An 18,925-nucleotide genomic window follows, 5' to 3' on the forward strand; every position below is an offset into this window, starting at 1 on the left:
GGTTTCTTCGATTTCTTCTGTAGCAGATTAAAGAAATCTTCGGGATTATTTAATCACGTCTGAACCCCAGAATAATTAGGATGTAGCATGTTCTGTTCCAAAATGCTTTCATTTATTCCAATCCTTGCTTATCAATTGTAGCTAATTTTGTGGCCATTTGTTATGAGAAAACAAGTGTTTCTAATGTGTTTCTGTGTCCCTCCCTTCTCTGCTAGATATTAGCACCAATCATTTGTCATCAGGCTACACTTAGGACCCAAGCCCAGGAGGCATCTTACTCTCCTGTGCAGTAGCAATACTGAAGACTTGGAGTGGGAGAGTAGCCTTTCTGCAGAAACAGAATGGGGCTATGGATCCACATCCCAGGGGATGCCATTTGGTTTCCTCTTTATTGTCCTCATGCAGGGTGCAAAACAGGGGAGCAGGTATTAAGAATCATTTCATCTTGTCTCCTCTTTGTGTGTGTGGACAGGAGTCTGAGGTCACATGCTCAACCATACTGACGTGGTAGCAGAAAGAAGAGGATGTGAGACCAAGGATCCTGAGTCCCCACTACATTATTCCTTCCAGTGAAAAATACCTCCCTCTGTAAAAAGAGTTAGTTTAGTTTTGTAGCCAAACTGTCTGTTTAAATATAAGCACCCCTTACTTGTATGCGTATGGTAGGCAGCTCAGGTTTAAAAATGTCAGATCATCTCAGGCACTGCCATTATCTCTCTTTGTCCCCAAATCCCTAAAATCTTTGGCACTGAAAGTATTAATCTCATCAAATTCTGAACCTATGAAAACTTCATCTCTGTCTTTCTCTTGTCTGGCCTGTAACATCACAAGAACAGCTCACACCAAAGTTAAAAAATAATTTCATCAATCATCACTTATCTCTTGACACTGCTTCTTTCTGCTCTTCAGGTCCTTTTTCTTTTGTTTTTGGAGTCAGGGTCTCATTGACTCCTAGGCCGGTGTGCGGTGGTGTGATTATAGCTCACTGCAGCCTTCCTAGGCCCAAGGGGTCCTCCTGCCTCAGCCTCTTGAATAGCTGGGACAATAGGCATGCACCACCATGCTTGGTTAATTAACTTTTTTGTTTTTAGTAGAGATGGCAGTCTTGCTATGTTATCCAGGCTGGTCTGGAACTTCTGGTCTCCCACATTGGCATCCCATAGTGTTGGGGTTACAGGCATGAGCCATCATGGCCATCCCTCTTTTAAAAAATACATAAATAATCTCAAAAGGAATACTCTTCTAGATGCCAAGGAATTACTTGGCTTGTAGGATCTCACAAGCTACCTTTCTTAAAGGGTTGCATTCTTATCCATTGTTTATCTTTAATACTAGATCTCTTATATAAACAGAATATTATTAAAAGCAATTTGGGAGAGGGGGCCGGATTTTAGAAAATAAGAGAATCGTGTGAAATGAAATTCCTCCTCTTAGTTTTTGACTCTGTGCATCTCTTGCCAATTTTAAACCTGGCATTCACACTGGAGTGACAAATTTGTGGAAAGCAAGGGAAGACAGAAAACTGCTGTGAAATAGCAAGGGAAGTACTTTTCCAGCCATATTGGCAGTGCTATTCTGTACTGTCAGTGTGAGAAACATCTGAGAATAAGGATGCTTTTGGCTTCTGCTTTCCTTTCAGTTCCAAATCCTACCTGAACTGTAATTGAGAAAGTGTAGAATTTTAGGAATATGCACTTGATTTAAGCATCCAGTTCTCAGATTAGGGGAGATTTTTCTGAAATTAATAAAATTTAAAAGAGACGTGTGCTGCTTTCCGTGTGAGTGGTTTGCCAGAGCCCTCCCTTTGTCTACACATCACTATATCAGCCTGTCTAGGGGAAATGGATAGCTTACATAGGTAGGCAGAGAAGATTGAACAGTTTAGAAATGAGGAAATTCAGTACCACTACCATTCACATGGGAGTCAGTATGATATATGGAATAGCATACTAAGATAAAAGTTAAGAGGCCAGGTTCTGTCGTTTATAAGCTATGTGTTGTGATCCAAGCTGCTTAACTTCTCTGGGTCTCGTTTTCCATTTTGATCAGGAGTTGATAACAGTACCTGCTTTGTCAGGCTTTCAAGTGTGTTTATGCACATGATAGCTCTTTGGGAACTGTAACATACTAAATAATTGAGATAATGATGGTGATGATGATAATTACCACAAAGCCTAGTATAATATCATGCAGATAAATTAGAGCTGTTGAGTCTGGTAGTTGAATCTAATTCTATAGTTATTGATAGCATTCAATTTGGAGCCCTGATATTTTCAGTATTATATTTATCCCTATTATAGTGAGCCATCATCATTGTTTTTAAGATTTCATGGTGGAGACAGCATTTGAGCTAGCCATTCAAAGATGGTTAAAATTTTGCTAAGGGAAAGTAATGGTTAGAAAGAAAAACATAAGCAAAACGTACAGGCACTGTAGTATATGCTTTGTTCTGGGAGGAATCTAGTTAGGTGGGTTACACAGGGTGGAATAGTAGAAAATAAGACCCAAAAAAGTGACTTGAGGCAAAACCATTAAATGCCATTTCAAAAAGTTGGGACTTTTACTTATGCTAACTAAAAAGGTGCGGGGGAAATGTTGGGACTCGATTCTGAGTTGAGCAAGAAGCCATTGGAAATAGTTGAGCAAATAGGACTTAGCCACAAATGACATGAAGGGTCTGAGAAAAAGGGTTCCTGTCTTGGATAACTGGGAGGCTGTTTACACTATTAGTAGAGACAAAGAACTTAAGGGAGGAATGGGAGTTAGAATGGATATCGGTTTTGCCATCTTTGCACACATTCTTTTATCGTCTCTGGCCTGAAAACAAAGGATTAAATAATTTCTAGGAAATTAAATTCATCTTGAAGTTTTGATACTTCTATAATATAAAACACCAGAGTCCTTGTGATTTTGTTTAGTGATGTAGAATCGGCATTGTAGTGTATAATGATGATGGACATTAAGGAACCCTTGTTTCTTAGTGCCTTTTGGAAACTGGCTAATTTCAGAAACTGCGCTCTTTTCCCAGAGGGAACTTTTGAAGTTACTTAAATATTTAATTTTACAAACATCATTTAAGCTTTAACTGTCTTACTATCCTTGAAAGGGTCATGAGTTTCCCTCCTAAACCAAGACTTTGAAGCTCTCTGTGCTGTCTCACAGGAATCCCCATGATCCAACTTCATGTGACCTGCAGAGGTCTGCTGCCTTGAGAAGTAGACAGGTAGCTGGGCTGTGAGTGGCTAAGTCCTTTTCTCAGAATATATGGAGGCTCCTTCTACCTTTAACAGTGCTTTTTTTTTTTTGCTTTGTTTGGAAAGTGACAGTAGTCGAGTGCATGACTCTGGAGCCGGACTGCCTGAGTTTAAATCCTATTTTTCTCATTAGAGCTAGTTCCTTGGGTGAGTTACTTAACTTCTCTGTGCTTCAGTTTCCACATCTGTGAATTGTACCAGTACTTACCTGAGTTTTGTTACTGATATTAAATGTGCCTGGCACTGGGTGCTACTCAAGTATCTGTTAAATACTTTTATGGGGGATGGAGGACAGATTTTAAATAGTTTCCCATAGCCAACATTCTAGCTTTCCAGAATATCAATATTTTGTTGTGGTAGTGGTGGTCTTTTTTCCTAGAGAAACAATGCTTTGCCAGAAGGGAAACATTTTTCCCTACTAGCTCCCTACTTCCACCCTTTCTCCCACTCTTCTATATAAGTGCCTTAGAGAGACCCTGGTCACCCTTTTCTTAGCTCCAGCAAGAATCATAGACCAAAGGTTTTGCTGTCATCACTTTAAAAACAGTGTAGGTTATTTTTTCTTTCTTTCTTTTTAATTTTTTTTTAAATTTTTTTGAGACAGAGTCTCACTCTGTCGCCAGGCTGGAGTGCAGTCGTGTGATCTTGGCTCACTGCAGTCTCCAACTCCCTGGTTCAAGCGATTCTCCTGCCTCAGCCTCCCGAGTAGCTGGAATTACAGGCATGCGCCACCATGCCCAGCTAATTTTTGTATTTTTAGTAGAAATGGAATTTCACCATGTTGCTCAGGGTGGTCTCAAATTCCTGACCTCAGGTGATATGCCTACCTCAGCCTCCTAAAGTGCTAGGATTACAGGCATGAGCCACCACACCCAGCCCGGTTATTTTTTTCTTTAGTGGAATTCAGCCAATTGAAGCTAACACATGGCATGAACACTCTGGAAAGGTGGGTTTGGATCTTTCCATTTGTTCTCTTTAGCATTGACTTTTGCTTTTCTAGTCCCTGCTAGTGTGTTGGAATCTTACCCCATACAGATGCAAAACTATGAACCAAGAAGTCAAGATCTCTATGCTTAGCCAATAATTGGTTGTTTTCTCTTTCAGAGTTCCTCATGCCCATGGGGTAAATTCATATTTCATCCATAAGTGTGACCATTACAGAAGTATCTAGGACTGCTACTGTCTGTATTTTTGTCCTTCAGCATATCCCAGACTAAACTTACTCTTAAAATATGTTTGTCTGACCTTCGGGTTCCTTCCTGTGGTTGATATTAAGCCTTTCTTCTACTCTTAAAAGAGAAAATGGGGGGTGGGGGGGGAAGAGACCAAAAAGGCCACCCTTTCAGGTATCCAGCATTTTTCTAATTTAGCCCTACTGAAGTTTCTTCAGTAATTAATTGGCTGTTTTTCAACCTCTAAACTGGCTAATATTATAGCCTTCAATTGTGCTTTTAAAGCCCTTTTGTTATTTTGACATATTGTGTCTGTTGTGTATGGAAAAGTAGCAGGTTCAGTATGAAGATAACATAGTATTTTATCTCTTAAAACAGGCAGCCAGCAAATGAACTTTCTGCACTGGTCAGAATTTCCATCATTTCACTGTTAATGAGAAAAGTGCAGTTCTTTAGCTACCTTGAAAGTTAAACATGTCCTAAGTCTTTTGGAAAAAGACATACATATTAGAAAATCTCAGAAGGATGCGTCAGCCTAACTGACCCCACATTGACTCCATTTTATTTGCTGGCCAAATCTTGTTTCTGACTTTCCTGGCACAGCCCTGGACATGCTTCTGTATCATAGGACTTGTTCCCCAGTACCTTTGCTACTTCCTTCAGGTGCATTCCTAGGAAAGACTTGCAGTGGGGTTTGCTGTTTGCCAGCACTCCTGCGGGTTTGGGGTTATGGAAGCCAGGTTGGGCTCCCAGACACTCGGCTCTCTCTTTGTGGAGGCAGGGACAGCAACAGCACCTAACAAGTAGGGATGATCACATTGTATTCAGAAGCCTGGTGGAGCTCTATAAACCCAAATTTCTAGCAGTCTTCTACATGATGCCCTGTAACAGAAACTGTCCTTAACCCTGAATCATCTGAGTTCAGCTAGTATAAAAATCCAAATCTGCTCTTATACCTAAACAGTTAGGAGTAGAGGAGACTTGGCTTCCTTTGGAAAGTCAGGATGATAGCTTCATCCCATTCTGGTTTTTGTGATTAATTGTGACCTGCAAAGGGGTTTACTACTCTAGCAGGAACTTTGAATTTCCTATATCCATTTCTCTCTGGTTAGCAGACAGAGGAAATATCATTGACTTTTGGCTTCCTGGCAGATGTCTCATTTGCCTTGTCATTTGTTGATTCCTTTCCCTGATCTCTGTTTGGTGTGATAGTGTACACCAAAGCTGAAAACTGCAGGGCCACATGTACACTTGTAGGTACCTATGCTGTGATTACCAAAAGGCTCAGAAAGCCAGTTTTCTAGTGAAATTGGCTAACATTATAAGAAATGCTTTCATTGAGAAAGAGAATGGGTCAGGGGAAGGTGGAACTTAAAGGAAGATGGAGTGTTCTTGAATTCAGATTCCTGAATTAGCCATTTATAGTTTCATGGGAAGACAAAAAAAACAAAAACAAAACAAAACAAGCAACCCCAAAGGTGTTTATCCTTTCAAGTATCCAGACATCTTTATTTTAGAAAGTTTCTGCTTGATGGTAAAATAAAGCTAGGACCTTAGAGCAAGTCTCAGACTCACCATGGCTGTTTCTTAACACCAGTCTACCTTAAGCAGCAGGTATCAATTTAGTGGAAATATAAAGGTATTGATATGTAGTGGAGGCTGCTCTGCACTTGGAGGTGGAAATATTAAATTTAAATTCCAACTTTGCTTTTAACATTGCAACTTTGAGTAAGTCTTTTAACCACTGTCTCCTGTTTGTATGAGCACAAGGGGTTAGATAGTAAAACTGGCCTCACAGGAGTGTTGTGAGAATTGAATGAAATAATGTATGTGAAAATACCAAGTACAATGCTTGCTTAGAAAGTAGAATTTTGTTTTGCTGTCCCCTCCCCCGCTATAGTTGGCAGGGCAAGGAGAGGCAGTATATTCGTCCATCAATATTGTAGATGCAGTTGTTCCCAGATTTTTTGCTTTTAGGCAAAACTTTGTATAGATGACTTACATACCCTCTTACAGTGATGCTTAATAAAACAAAACTACCATGCTTTTATAATGGAATGGTAAGCTCAAACATTTTGCTGGTAGTATAAAAACTAAGTGCCTGTGATTATATATACAGTAACTCCTGAAGAATCAATTATAATCTCAGCAACCTTGCTCTTTGACCATTCATTCTAAAGCTTGGAGAAGTTAATGAGAACAGATAATAAGAGTGCTAATGCAATTGGAAGACTTTTTTTTTTTTTTTTTAAACAAAGTAAGGGATACATTTTTAAATAAAACATTGCATTTTGGTAAAAAACACAGATTATGAGAACACATTTGAGTTAGAGGAACATCATATTAATTCCAAGAACAAAAAGCATGGTGAAGAAATTTTGTAACCATGCACATGCTCTGTTCTCATGAGTTAAAAAGAATTTTCCTCCTATAGAGACTTGTTATTTAAATGTGTGTCACATGTAAATAACAGTCTAATGAGCGCAATATAGAAGGAGAAATATGTAAGCAAGGGAAAGCGGGCGTTGTGTTTTTCCATCTATTTCAGTTCTTGAGTCTTTCCTAACCTATAGTGTATCCTGTTTCTCCCTGGCTAGATTTCTTAAAGTTTCTGCTTATTCATCACTCAAATACCTTTCTCAAGTTGTAGCTACTTCTGTGTGCAGTGTGTAATAGCAGATGTTCTCCCGATCTAGATTTTGTTGCTCTGCCTAACTGCATGCCATCATTTGTTTCTCCCTTTGTGATCTTCTGCTGTAGTCAAGTATCCCTTCAGAATAAACTTCATGGGATGGACATAGCCTAATGAGCTCATTGCTGATGAAGTCTTTTTTTCCTGTGCATTGGTTAGTGCAGTAAGCAAGGCTCCTTAACTGCCTGTCCCAGTGTACTGAAAAATAATAGTGTTCTGTCACCTTAAACTACAACTTGTGGTTTTCGCTTATTGCTTCTTTAGTCTTTGACCACATGCATGTTTTTACATAGTTGCAGTTATTTTATTATATTCCTTTTTCTGTCATAAACACTTTCGAAATGTATTTGTGGTACTCAAATTATAGCTTAACAGTTAAATAATTTGATATATTACAGTTTCCCCTCTTGTTAGGTTGTATCCAATTTTGGGGTTTGTTTGTTCGTTTTTGTTTTTTTTTGTTTGTTTAAGGGAAGCACCAAAATAAACATCTTTATATGTAATGTTATTTCCCTAAGAAAAATTTCCAGGAGCTTGATCCCAGGGTAAGAAGCTATGCACATTTTCGTGGTTCTTGCCTTGTAATGTCATATTTTGCTTTTTTAACCTTTAATAAAGAACGTTCCTATGCCCTTGCTTTCAGATGGGTCTTATTGTAAGGAAAGGACTAACATAAGTCCCATCTAGAAGTGACTAACTTAACTAGTTAAAACTAGAAGGAAATATCCACTGTATTGGGCTGTTCACTCCATAAACCCTGGCTTGGCTACATGTGTGATATGTTTCAAGTCTGGCACAAAGCCACCAAACACTTTCTTGGTGAAACCTCCTCACATCAGATATGAATGCTGAAGTGGGAGCTTTCATTGTTTTTGTGCTGGTAGAACGTTGCAGAAATACACAGGGCTGGCTGTGTATTCTTAGTTACTTTTAAAAAAATGTCCTGGTGTGTCTAGAATGATGGTTTCTGTTCTTTGCAAAAATAAAAACATCAAACAAGATAAAGTCCGATGTAACCAAGACCCTCTACTTGAACCTTCTGTCAGTACTGTTTAAGTACTGTAAGTTTCCATGGTTCATGTTATCTTAGGATATCTTGTGAAACGAATCCTTGTGGTCCCTACTCTGGGTAACACTTTGTGACTTAACTTTTTACAGTGAACATAAAGATTCTGAAAAGAAACACAAAGAGAAGGAGAAGACCAAACACAAAGATGGAAGCTCAGAAAAGCATAAAGACAAACACAAAGACAGAGACAAGGAAAAACGAAAAGAGGAAAAGGTACAGAGTTTTCTAGTGGGGGAGGAAGGGACGTGGGTGCACTTTTGTTTACCTTTAAAAGCAGCTATCTTCACTGCATAGTAAGATCCCTTGGCCTTGGAGTGAAAGGTCTCTTGTCAGGAGAATTCAGAGCAAACTTTAGTCTTAAACTATAAAAACTAAGCCTTTTATCACCATATGTCTCACAGTAGCAGATCTGTCCATATCATTACCTTTTTTTTTTTTTTTTTTTTTTTTTTTGCCAATGGATACATTGAGAATGCATTAGGGAAAATTAATTGTTTTTGGGAGAAGGCCTAATGCCTTGTTGGTCTTCTGTTCGTTAAAGATTCTTCCCGAGTGAAAATTTAGTGATGCTGGTGCCCTTTGTGGCTTTTGGTTCCAGCATAACCAGTACAAGCCTTCTAAAAATGACTAGGCTCACCTGGTTGAGAATGAATAGTACTCTGTATAGTTTTAAAAAGAGATTGTTTTTATTTTAGCTTTGAAAAAGTAATTTTTGTACTTGGTAAATTCCGATACTATGAAATAAGGAATATGGCGAAGAAGACATCTCTTCACCACTGACTCATTGTCTCCCATCCTTCTCAGAGGCAACCGCTATGCTGATTATGTTTTGTATCCTTCTAGAGATACTCTGTGTATATCTGTGCTTGTGCGTGTGTGTCCCTTCGTGTGTGTATATATGAAGATTTTTTTGAAAGATAAAGTTTCTGACGAATCTACAAAGCAGGAAGTTGAAGGGGAGGGGGTCATAAGTATACTTTGCCGGAGTCAGAGAAGGCAGGGCATATAGTTTTTTGTTTGTTTGTTTGTTTTTTAAATAAAGACAGGGGTCTCACTGTGTTGGCAAGGCTAGTCTCGAACTCCTGGCCTCAAGCAGTCCTCCCACCTCATCCTCCCAAAGTGTTTGGAATACAGGCATGAGCCATCACATCTGGCCCATATGTTTTGTTTGGTTGGTTTTTGCTTTTGTTTCCTCTCTGCACTGCCAATGGCAACTTCTTGAATAGTGGAACGTACTTATTGGGGAAAAGAGACCTGCCATCACTTAAAGGTAAAAAGCTGCCATTTTGAAGGGAAACCTTTCTCAGTGAGTTGGACAGTTTCACCCAGAAGAATTGTTAAAAACGAGTTTTGGACAAATGTCAGCACCTTTAGTTCATCTATTCAGTTTTGCTAACATAAGAGCCAGCCTGTGATCATGACGTCCCAAGACTTGATGCTACATATTCTCAAAAAGAGGTTTCTTCAGATTTAGTCCTTTCAGGGTACTAGTTACTGTTGTTTGACTTTTCAGGTTCGAGCCTCTGGGGATGCAAAAATAAAGAAGGAGAAGGAAAATGGCTTCTCTAGGTAAGACTTTGCTGCTGCGTGGGCTTCCCTTTCTCCGGGTGGGCAGCAGGCCAGCTGCCTGTGTTGTAGTGTTGTCTGAGTTTACCCAAAACACACTGACCTGGCCATCTTGATGGTTCCCAGAAAGTCAGCAGTGAGAAGACTTCGTCTAAGCCAACCTGAGCCTTTCTACAGTGCCATATAGTGAGACTGACCAGCACATTTTCCAGAAGGTTATTTCGAGTAGAGAAGGTTGACAGGAGAGATTTTTAAAAATTGAGATTTACATATCACAAAATTTGTCTTTTAATGGTATACAGTGTACTGTTTTTCTTTTAGTATATTCACAAGGTATTACAGCCTCTTCACTAATTCCAGAACATTTTCATTTCTCTAAAAAGGAACTTCATATTCAGTAGTGATTATGGAGTTTTCTGAAAAATTGCTTAGTCTGAATTCGTCCTTAATAATATTGGGAGACTTATATATAAAAGATCATTTGACCTACATGTTAGGGATGAGTGTAGATTTGGGAAGAATTATGTTATCTCTTTTCTAGAAGGAGAGGAAAATGCACACAATCTAGAGGTTACTTCCTATACTGCTTTTACTTTTATAATATTTTTTTCCTCATCCTCAATTTCCTAAAATAAGCCCAAAGGGTCCCCTCTAGTTTCGAAACAACTGGATGTTTATTGTTACATATTCTCACTTCACTGAATGGCAGAATGGATTTATTAGAAATGGTTGGAAATATTTGCATTATTGACTAGGACAAAACACTTTGAGAGTTTTGCTTCCTTGAATCTTTGAACTTCCAGTTTCATTTGTTAAAGTTTTTGACAATTGTGCCTGGTTCTCTGGGTCCTTTAGACAAGGAGAAGCAGGTGCCCTCTTCAGGCATGTTTCATAATTGTTCTAGGAATGCAGAATAATAAAATTCAAGAAGCATTAGAGCTGCAAGCTGCCCTAGGAATTTTGATTTCTGAGATAAAGTGACTGAGGCACTGCTGGGCTAATCTCTGCCAAGAGACTGCCTTGGATTTTTATTAAACGGATATGAATAAACTTTTTGGACTTGGTGTGTAGTTGTGAGTTCATTTTCAGACTTTTTGGGTTAGAAGATTAGGAACACAGCCTTCTTTGAGGCAGTGGTCTCTGTGTTCACTTTGTTGGACTCCTTGCTGGCTTCTGTGTATGTCTTTGTAAAGAATCCAGATGCTTCACTGGAATACAGTTTTCTGGTAAATTGTTTTAGGACTTCTTCCTTCAGACCTAGTAACCCTTCCCACATGTTTTTGTCTTCAGTGTGACAAACTTAGGATCTAGCATTTACTTAACTAGTTGGGTAAATGATAGGCTTTCTTTCCTTCTGGACCCTAGGGTCTATGTCAGTATTCAGGCAGGAGGGGGAACAGCTGTAGAAGCTGGCATTTGGTTAGTGTGCTAAAATAAGTTCTTTAAACATTCAAATTCTATCACAAGCAGGGGAACCCAGTATGCTTTTTTTTGGTTGGAGGTACTCTTGAAACCCTGTGAATATACTTTGTAGTGGAGTCTGGATTCTTAATCCTTGGATCCCTCCACAGGGGGCAGCTACATATAAGGAGGCCATTCCTTGTGCTGAGTTAAGGCAATGAGGTTCTGAAGAGATGTGCCAGGCCACGGAGGATCCCTTGGGGGCCAGTGATTGTTGGGCTCTATGGTATTTTTTACTTGTTCCTTCTCTGTTTTGGTTCAAGATGGTTGTCTCAAAGGATTGTCTTTTTATATTTATATTTTAAAGGTAAGATCTTAACAAATAGTAGTGAGACACTCTTCTGTATATAAAGTAAACCTAAGTTAGGACATTGAACAATGAATAGATTTGGCATAGGATACCTTCTGTTTATTCTGGTTTAACACGTGCCCTTCTTTTGTTGTAATGTTGTCAGCTTGGTTGTCTTTCCACGTAACTGAATATACATGTACATTATTGCCAGATTTTTAGAACTTTAACATACTAAGTTGGGGAAATCAACTTAGTTTATTTCTTTATTTGTTTATTCCTTTCCTTGTAAAAGCTGTACTTTAGCTTTTGGAGTACTGGAACAATCAGTTCAGCTTGTGGGGTCAAATATATGGTAGGTTTCTCGTGTAAGGCAAGAAAACACCTTAGGTTTATTTCTGGAGTGGTTCATGCCATGCTGGCAAAGACAGCTAAGAAATAGTGAGAAAGAATTCTGACTTAGAGTAAGGAGTCTTGATCCCAAATCCTGATATTGCCCATTCACATGTACAATGAGGACAGATACTCTCTACTTCACAGGATTGAAGTGAGAAAAAGTGCTCACAGAAAATCTTTATAATATGTATGTGGTTATCCTTATTTATATTAGCTTCTTTTCAACGAGATGACATATTCCTTCTTTGTATTAATACAGTACAGATGTTCTAGCACTCTGTGACCAGCAATTTTTTTTCTCTTTAGTCCACCACAAATTAAAGATGAACCTGAAGATGATGGCTATTTTGTTCCTCCTAAAGAGGATATAAAGCCATTAAAGAGACCTCGAGATGAGGATGAGTGAGTATTTTCTTAAAACTTTGACTTTGGAAAACAAAAAGGAGGAGTTTAAAGAATACATGTGATGTGTTTCTTTATAATACATATAGAAGCTGCATTAATTGGCTTTTACTCATTTGGGATTTGTGATTAATGGACTGATTTCTCTGAATTATGAGAAGTAGGGTTTGCTAAACAAGTAAGTAGTATTCCCAAGGCTTACATGAAGATTATATAAATTTTTCTTATTGTAAAGGCAATAGATATTTATTGTAGAAATTTCAAATAATACAGAATTCATGAAGAATAAATTAAGTCACTTAAAATTTCTCATTGCCTACCATAGATAACTTAAAGCAGTTTCTCTTAGACCTATCCCTGTCAGTACATTCTAAGTGAAGTTTCAGTGTGTAAAAATAATAAAACTGCTCATAAAACATGTACCTCTTTCCCCAGATTCAGTGAGATTAAATTATATTCATTATTTTCACTCTTACATAGCTTATTACGCTATTATTATAGTAGAAAATGGATGGAAAGAGAGAAGGGAAATACTTAGTGAACTGCTTTGTATTCATTCAATATAGAATTTCTTTCCTCCACATTCCAGTGAGTTACTGCTATGTGGTAGCTAGTGTGCTGTGCGTTTGGTTCCCAAACTTTCATCTTTTATTTTTTATTTTATTTTATTTCCCAAACTTTCATCTGATAATGGTGTTTATTTCTGCATATATCCCCCCACCCTATTTTGCTTCCAGGCCAGTGTAAGTGGTTAGTTTTGTTCTATATAGGGCTGTAACTATTTCTTTGGTCTGACCTTCATTATTTTCTCCACTTCTGTTACTCTTGACCATAGAATGCCCAGCCAAGAATAACAGCAATTACTCCTGCCATGGAGGCTTCCCAGAGTTTGTAGGTCTCCTATGAGTGAGGACTCCTGAATCATAATTATGCTAACTGTGTATTCATGTTCCCCTTTCTAGTGCTGATTATAAACCTAAGAAAATTAAAACAGAAGATATCAAGAAGGAGAAGAAAAGAAAACTAGAGGAAGAAGAGGTTAGTAAAGAGACTTAGGCCCTTTGGGGTGAGTTTGGAAGTGAGAGTTTTCCAGTAAGCAACTTCTTAAGACAAATGAGTTTTAGTTATTTATTGGCTTGTTTGTTGTAGTAATAACATTAGGGAAAAAAATTCAGTAAGTGATGGCTGTGGCACTGGTAGTTTTAAGATCTCTATGAATCCCCACAGTGTCTTAAGTTAACCACAACCAGCAGCGATTCTGCTCTCAGCCTTCCTGGGTGTCTGTCTACCCATAGCTATGCTGCCAACAGATGTTCTTCCAAAAAGTATGTCATCTTCATGTATACAGAGGCAATGTTAACAAGAAACCACATTTTGGCTTATAACCCTGAAGAAATTTCCCTAAGAATTTTTTGCTCGTCATTCACTTTGGGTAACCATTCCTATCTAAAGTTCTTTAATGGGTGCCCCTTTGACATAAAATTGACACCCAAACTCTTTACCGCAGCTCCTCCCGATCTGGCCCCTGCATCTTGTGCCTCTCTTCATCTTGTGCCTCTTCTCTAGCTTGCTTATACCAGTCACACTAACCTCCTTTGTTTCTTTTCCACACCAAATTCTTTCATACTTCCGAGATTTATGGAGCACCTGCTGTTCCTCTGTCTGGAGCACACATGCTCCCTTCTTTATCCTCTTGGCCTATAACCTTCCTCAAAAAACTCGGTTCCGTTTAAATGCTTTCCTAAATGTTCTTGTTGATGCTTGTGGTAGATTGAAAATAGAATCATATGCTTTCTCCTTTTGACACTTTTGAGTTCTTATACTAAAAAATTGTTAGCAGGTAATTCAAGAAAAGATGTCAGAAATTCACAGAGGTCTTAATGATGCCTTCCCCTAAGAGAAGAAGGGGTTGTGTGAGTTCTTAGCTCTTATGCTACATTTGAGGTTAGCCACTGTCATGGGCAAAATGGGTTCACAAATGTAAAGTGGATAGTTTGAAGTACCAGCAGTAAAGAGAGTGATAGTGAAGGGGCAGGGAGTCTTAAGAGGATAATCTATCATAATAGTAGAATGATGTTAATAATCACAATTAAATGTAATAGGTGCTTACCATGTGCCAGGCATTCGTCTACATTTTTTATATATGTATCATTTCATTTAATCCTTACAACCTGAAAAGGTTGTTATATCCCTATTATCATCTCCATTTTGCAGATGCAGAAATAGAGTATAGAAGTATTGAATCACTTGCCTGAGGTCACATAGCTACTAAAGTGGTAAAGGCAGCATTTGATCCCATGCAGTCTGACTTCAGCGCCAGCACACCAGCTACTATATTATCCTACCTCCCCTGGGACTTTGTTGATCCTCTGATTCTGCAAGGAGGGAGAAGAAAGGTCTTTAATGAAATCATATGAAGACTATTAGTGAGTGAGTTGAGCCATAGAGAGAAGATCAGGTCCTATATTTAGAAGATCGTAGTTTTTATGACAACTAGTCTATTCTTGGCCGAAGTTCAAATTAATAAGCACTAATTCAAGGAATTGAGAGTGAAATGTTAAGTAGTGATTATGGTAGTCAACCACTCCACTTCCATGTACCTAATCAGTGCAAACTAGTCAGTAAAGGAATACAAAACTTGAATTCTCCAAGTGTTGTTTTTCTTTTATGTTTATATTGCATTTATGCAAAAATAATACTCTGAATTTGTTAAACCATTGGGAAAAAAGAACAGTTGACTTCAGTTTTTATTCTATTTAGCAACCCTACCACATAGGGGAAAAATGCTGGCTGAAAGACTGAATTAATACAGTCTTACTGTGGCAGGGACCCCAGATGGCAGAATCTGTCATTAAACCTCACTCGCCAACTATGTTTTCTTTTCCCCCCTCTTGTTTTTGAGAATTGTTCTGAGGTCTCTCCCTGACTGATACCCCAATTTGAGGTTTGAAAACACACAGTGTAGCCAGTAGTTTCCTAATGGGACCATCTGCATGCCTACTCAGAAGCTGTTTAGAGTATCTTCACCAAAAAACATTTCCCTTTCCTGTGGTGTGTTTCACCCTAAATAATAAACATTATCTGAATTAATGTGATCCTGTAGTACCTTCTCGCAAACATACCCACATATTTATATTCTCCATGCCTGTTTTAAAATATGGGTGGTACTGTAAGCTTTTCCTCTTTTTTCTATTCCTATCTTGATTGCTCTCCTATTATGAGGGTCTAAAATGTTTATTCCATTTATTGCCATAAGTCACATTCTGTTATTTTTCTCGTAAAGTTAGGCTCTTATCATAGTTAATAACAGCTGTATGACCTTTATCAAGTGAAAAAACCTATTTCAGAGTCCTTGCTTGTAACTGGAAGTGGTTAAATGGACCCGTCCATACACTTTCCAGCTGTGCCACTCTTTAATTGATTTTAAGATTGTTCAAAACCACCTTTAAACTTGTTGAATAAAGACTGAATAAATAGTTAAATTATGTTGAATAGGTAGGACACAGGAAAATATTCTTTGAAAGAGTTCAGATTCTGAGTGGGATCTTCACTTGTTGAATATTACATTTTTGTTTGGGTTTTGTGTGTATGTTTTGAGATATATCTCTGTATTGGTGAATTCTGCCTGTTTAGGTTTGATGCCCTTTTTTTGTGCCACTATGATCAGCTCATTTACATTCAGAATTCAAAGAAGAGCCATAAAGAAATACCACTATAGGAATTGGTATCATTTTAGAACCTCTGAAATACTTGCTTACTGCATCATGACTTTGTGTATACAAGCAGCAGCGATAGAACTATACTCAACTAAATCAACTGGGAATTTTCTTTCATACTGAATGCTAAATATCTAATGCAAAGCCTTGTATAGCCGTTATTTGATTGTACTAGAAGAGGTTTAAAGATGAGTAGGATTAAACATAAGTGAGGAAAAACGTAAGTGAGGAAAATACACTCGGATTACTCTCTAGAGCAGTACTTTTCCAAACTCCTTTGAGGTTTAAAAATATATATATATATAGTTTCCAAGTCTCTTCCCCTGCAGAGTGTTTTTTTAACTACTTTCTCAGGTAGTCGTTTGTCAGGAAATTTTAGGAAATACTGCTCTAGAACAGAGCACCAGTACATTGTTATTCATCTGTCAAATGAGAGGAGTAGACCTGAGATCCTCTTTAGTTCTAATACACTGTGATTACAATTTTTCTTCCTCGTGGCTCCCAAAAACTGCCTCCAGAAGTGTGATCAGTCCTTATTTAAGTGCTTTCTCACCATGTTTCTTTGTAGGATGGTAAATTGAGAAAACCCAAGAATAAAGATAAAGATAAAAAAGTTCCTGAGCCAGATAACAAGAAAAAGAAGCCGAAGAAAGAAGAGGAGCAGAAGTGGAAATGGTAACATTTCAGCACTGGGTTAAAATGCCACCTCTTTTATTGCATATCCTTACGAAGCAAGAATATTGAGTTATTAAAATTAATATCCTGATATTTGGGGTAAAATACTTAAAACAGTTTCTCTAGAATAACATTCGAAATAAGTTTTCCAACTTCTAGTGAAATCATTAACTGGCTTTAAATCTATTGGATCTCAAACTGGTTTCCATCACTGTGAACAGAATGGACTGTAGAAGCAGACCTATGTATAGGTGGGAATTTAGCATACGAAGAGAGTACAGATACATTTAAAATCATAGGGAAAGGATAGATTATTATGTAAGTCGTGTTGGGAAAACTGCCTGTTTGTTCAACAACAGAAGAAACCTCAACAAGAAAATGTGGGTGAATATTTTTATAATTGTGCAATCGTGACGATCCTTTGAAGCAGGACATAACCAGAGCCATAAGGAAAGGTGTTTTACATTTGATACATCAAAGTTCAATTTATGGCAGATGGACAACTTCATGCCATTAAAAAAAGAAAAAAAGCAAAGTATTTGCAATACAAAGGGCTGATATTCCTAATATGAAAAAAAGGTCTTTTAAAACAGGTGTGAAAGGAATGGTCTAATCAGAATGTGAGGAACAGGCAGTTTAGTAAAATAAATGGTTAATAAACATCTAAAAATATCAACTTCATAAGTAATCAAAGATGCAAAAAAATGATAAATCTTTTTTTAATGCCTCTTAGATTGGGGAAGATTAATAAATGAAAATATCTAGAGTTGTGAATATGAGAAAACAAGCATTCTTCCTCCCTGTAGGAGTGAAAATTCAATCTTTATGAAGGACAGTTTAGTCATAGCTGGTCGCTCTTGAGAAGTGTGTTTAGGTGGAGAACTTTTCTACTTTTGGTGTTTAGAATCTTGAAATAAACATGTTTTTAAAAAATACTTATTTCTGTTAACATATTCTACTATTTACTATACCAACAGTACATGATTTTGTGTTTATGATGAAAAAACTCAAATGATTGATTTAATAGTTAGAGTAAAAATCAAAGTCACCTGTACCTCTCTTCTCCCATTCTCATTTTCCTTTCCAGCTTTCCAGCTTTGAGGTAATCACTGTTCATAACTCGGTATATAGCCTTCCAAACCTGTTTATGTGCCTTTATGGCTTTTGTAATTTAGAACTTTGATGTCCACAGCACCTCTGAGGAAAGGGTGGAGAAAGAGCACTGACCAGGAAGGTGGCAGAGAGGAGAGCCAAAGTGGCAGAAGTGTGGCCACACAGTGACAGCTGTGTGATTGGCATGTTGCTATGGCATCATGGGATTAAATGGGAAGTATAGAAAAGGAGTATCACAGAGCAGAGGAACCCTGGCTCTTTCTAGAGGTCAGAGTCAGAAAGTAAAAGAAGGCCAGGTGCGGTGGCTCATACTTGTAATCCCAGCACTTTGGGAGGCTGAGGCTGGTGAATCACCTGAGGTTAGGAGTTTGATACCAACCTGGCCAACATGGCGAAACCTCATCTCTGCTAAAAATACAAAAATTAGCCAGGTGTGGTGGCGTGCACCTGTAGTCCCAGCTACTTGGGAGGCTGAGGCAGGAGAATCACTGGCACCTGGGAGGAGGAGGTTGCAGTGAGGTGAGATCATGCCACCACACTCCAGCCTGGGTGACAGAGCGAGACTCCATCTCTCAAAAAAAAAAAAAAAAACAGGGCACAGTGGCTCATGCCTATAATCCCAGGACTTTGGGAGGCCAAGGTGGGCGGCTCACAAGGTCAGGAGTTCGAGACCAACCTGGCTAACATGGTGAAACTATCTCTACTAAAAAAATATAAAAATTATCTGGGCATGATGTCATGCACCTTAATCCCAGCTACTCGGGAGGATGAGGTGGGAGAATTGCTTGAACCCGGGACGTGGAGGTTGCAGTGAGCCGAGATTGCATCACTGCACTCCAGCCTGGGCAACAAAGCAAGTCTCTGTCTTGAAAAAAAACATGAGTTTATTTTCCTTGTTTTTATGTCACTTTTCTTTAGAACTAATACAACATTTTCAGTGATCTTGACCTTTAAGAAAATGATTTTTAGAAATAAAGTGATTGTGTAAATTAGGGGTTATTACTTGGAGTTAAGAGAATGGTACGTTAGTAAATTCATCAGTCAGGGTTCTGTGGTAGGTACTCAATAAATGCTTGTTAAATGAACAAATAAATTTCCTTATCAGGAGCTTCCTGCTGTC

General features: G+C 38.2%; 1 protein-coding gene across 1 annotated transcript in view; it reads left to right on the forward strand.

Moving 5' to 3' along the window:
- Positions 1-18,925, forward strand: part of TOP1 (DNA topoisomerase I) — a 95,217-nt gene that overhangs the window by 38,770 nt on the left and 37,522 nt on the right. Inside the window, exons 4-8 of the mRNA XM_005569002.4 lie at positions 8,277-8,400; positions 9,701-9,756; positions 12,206-12,301; positions 13,264-13,339; positions 16,586-16,692. Of these exons, the coding sequence (XP_005569059.1) occupies positions 8,277-8,400; positions 9,701-9,756; positions 12,206-12,301; positions 13,264-13,339; positions 16,586-16,692 (459 nt within the window). The remainder of the gene's footprint in view (positions 1-8,276; positions 8,401-9,700; positions 9,757-12,205; positions 12,302-13,263; positions 13,340-16,585; positions 16,693-18,925) is intronic.

This window comes from Macaca fascicularis, chromosome 10, assembly GCF_037993035.2.
Source record: "Macaca fascicularis isolate 582-1 chromosome 10, T2T-MFA8v1.1".
Classification (NCBI taxonomy): Eukaryota; Metazoa; Chordata; class Mammalia; order Primates; family Cercopithecidae; genus Macaca; species Macaca fascicularis.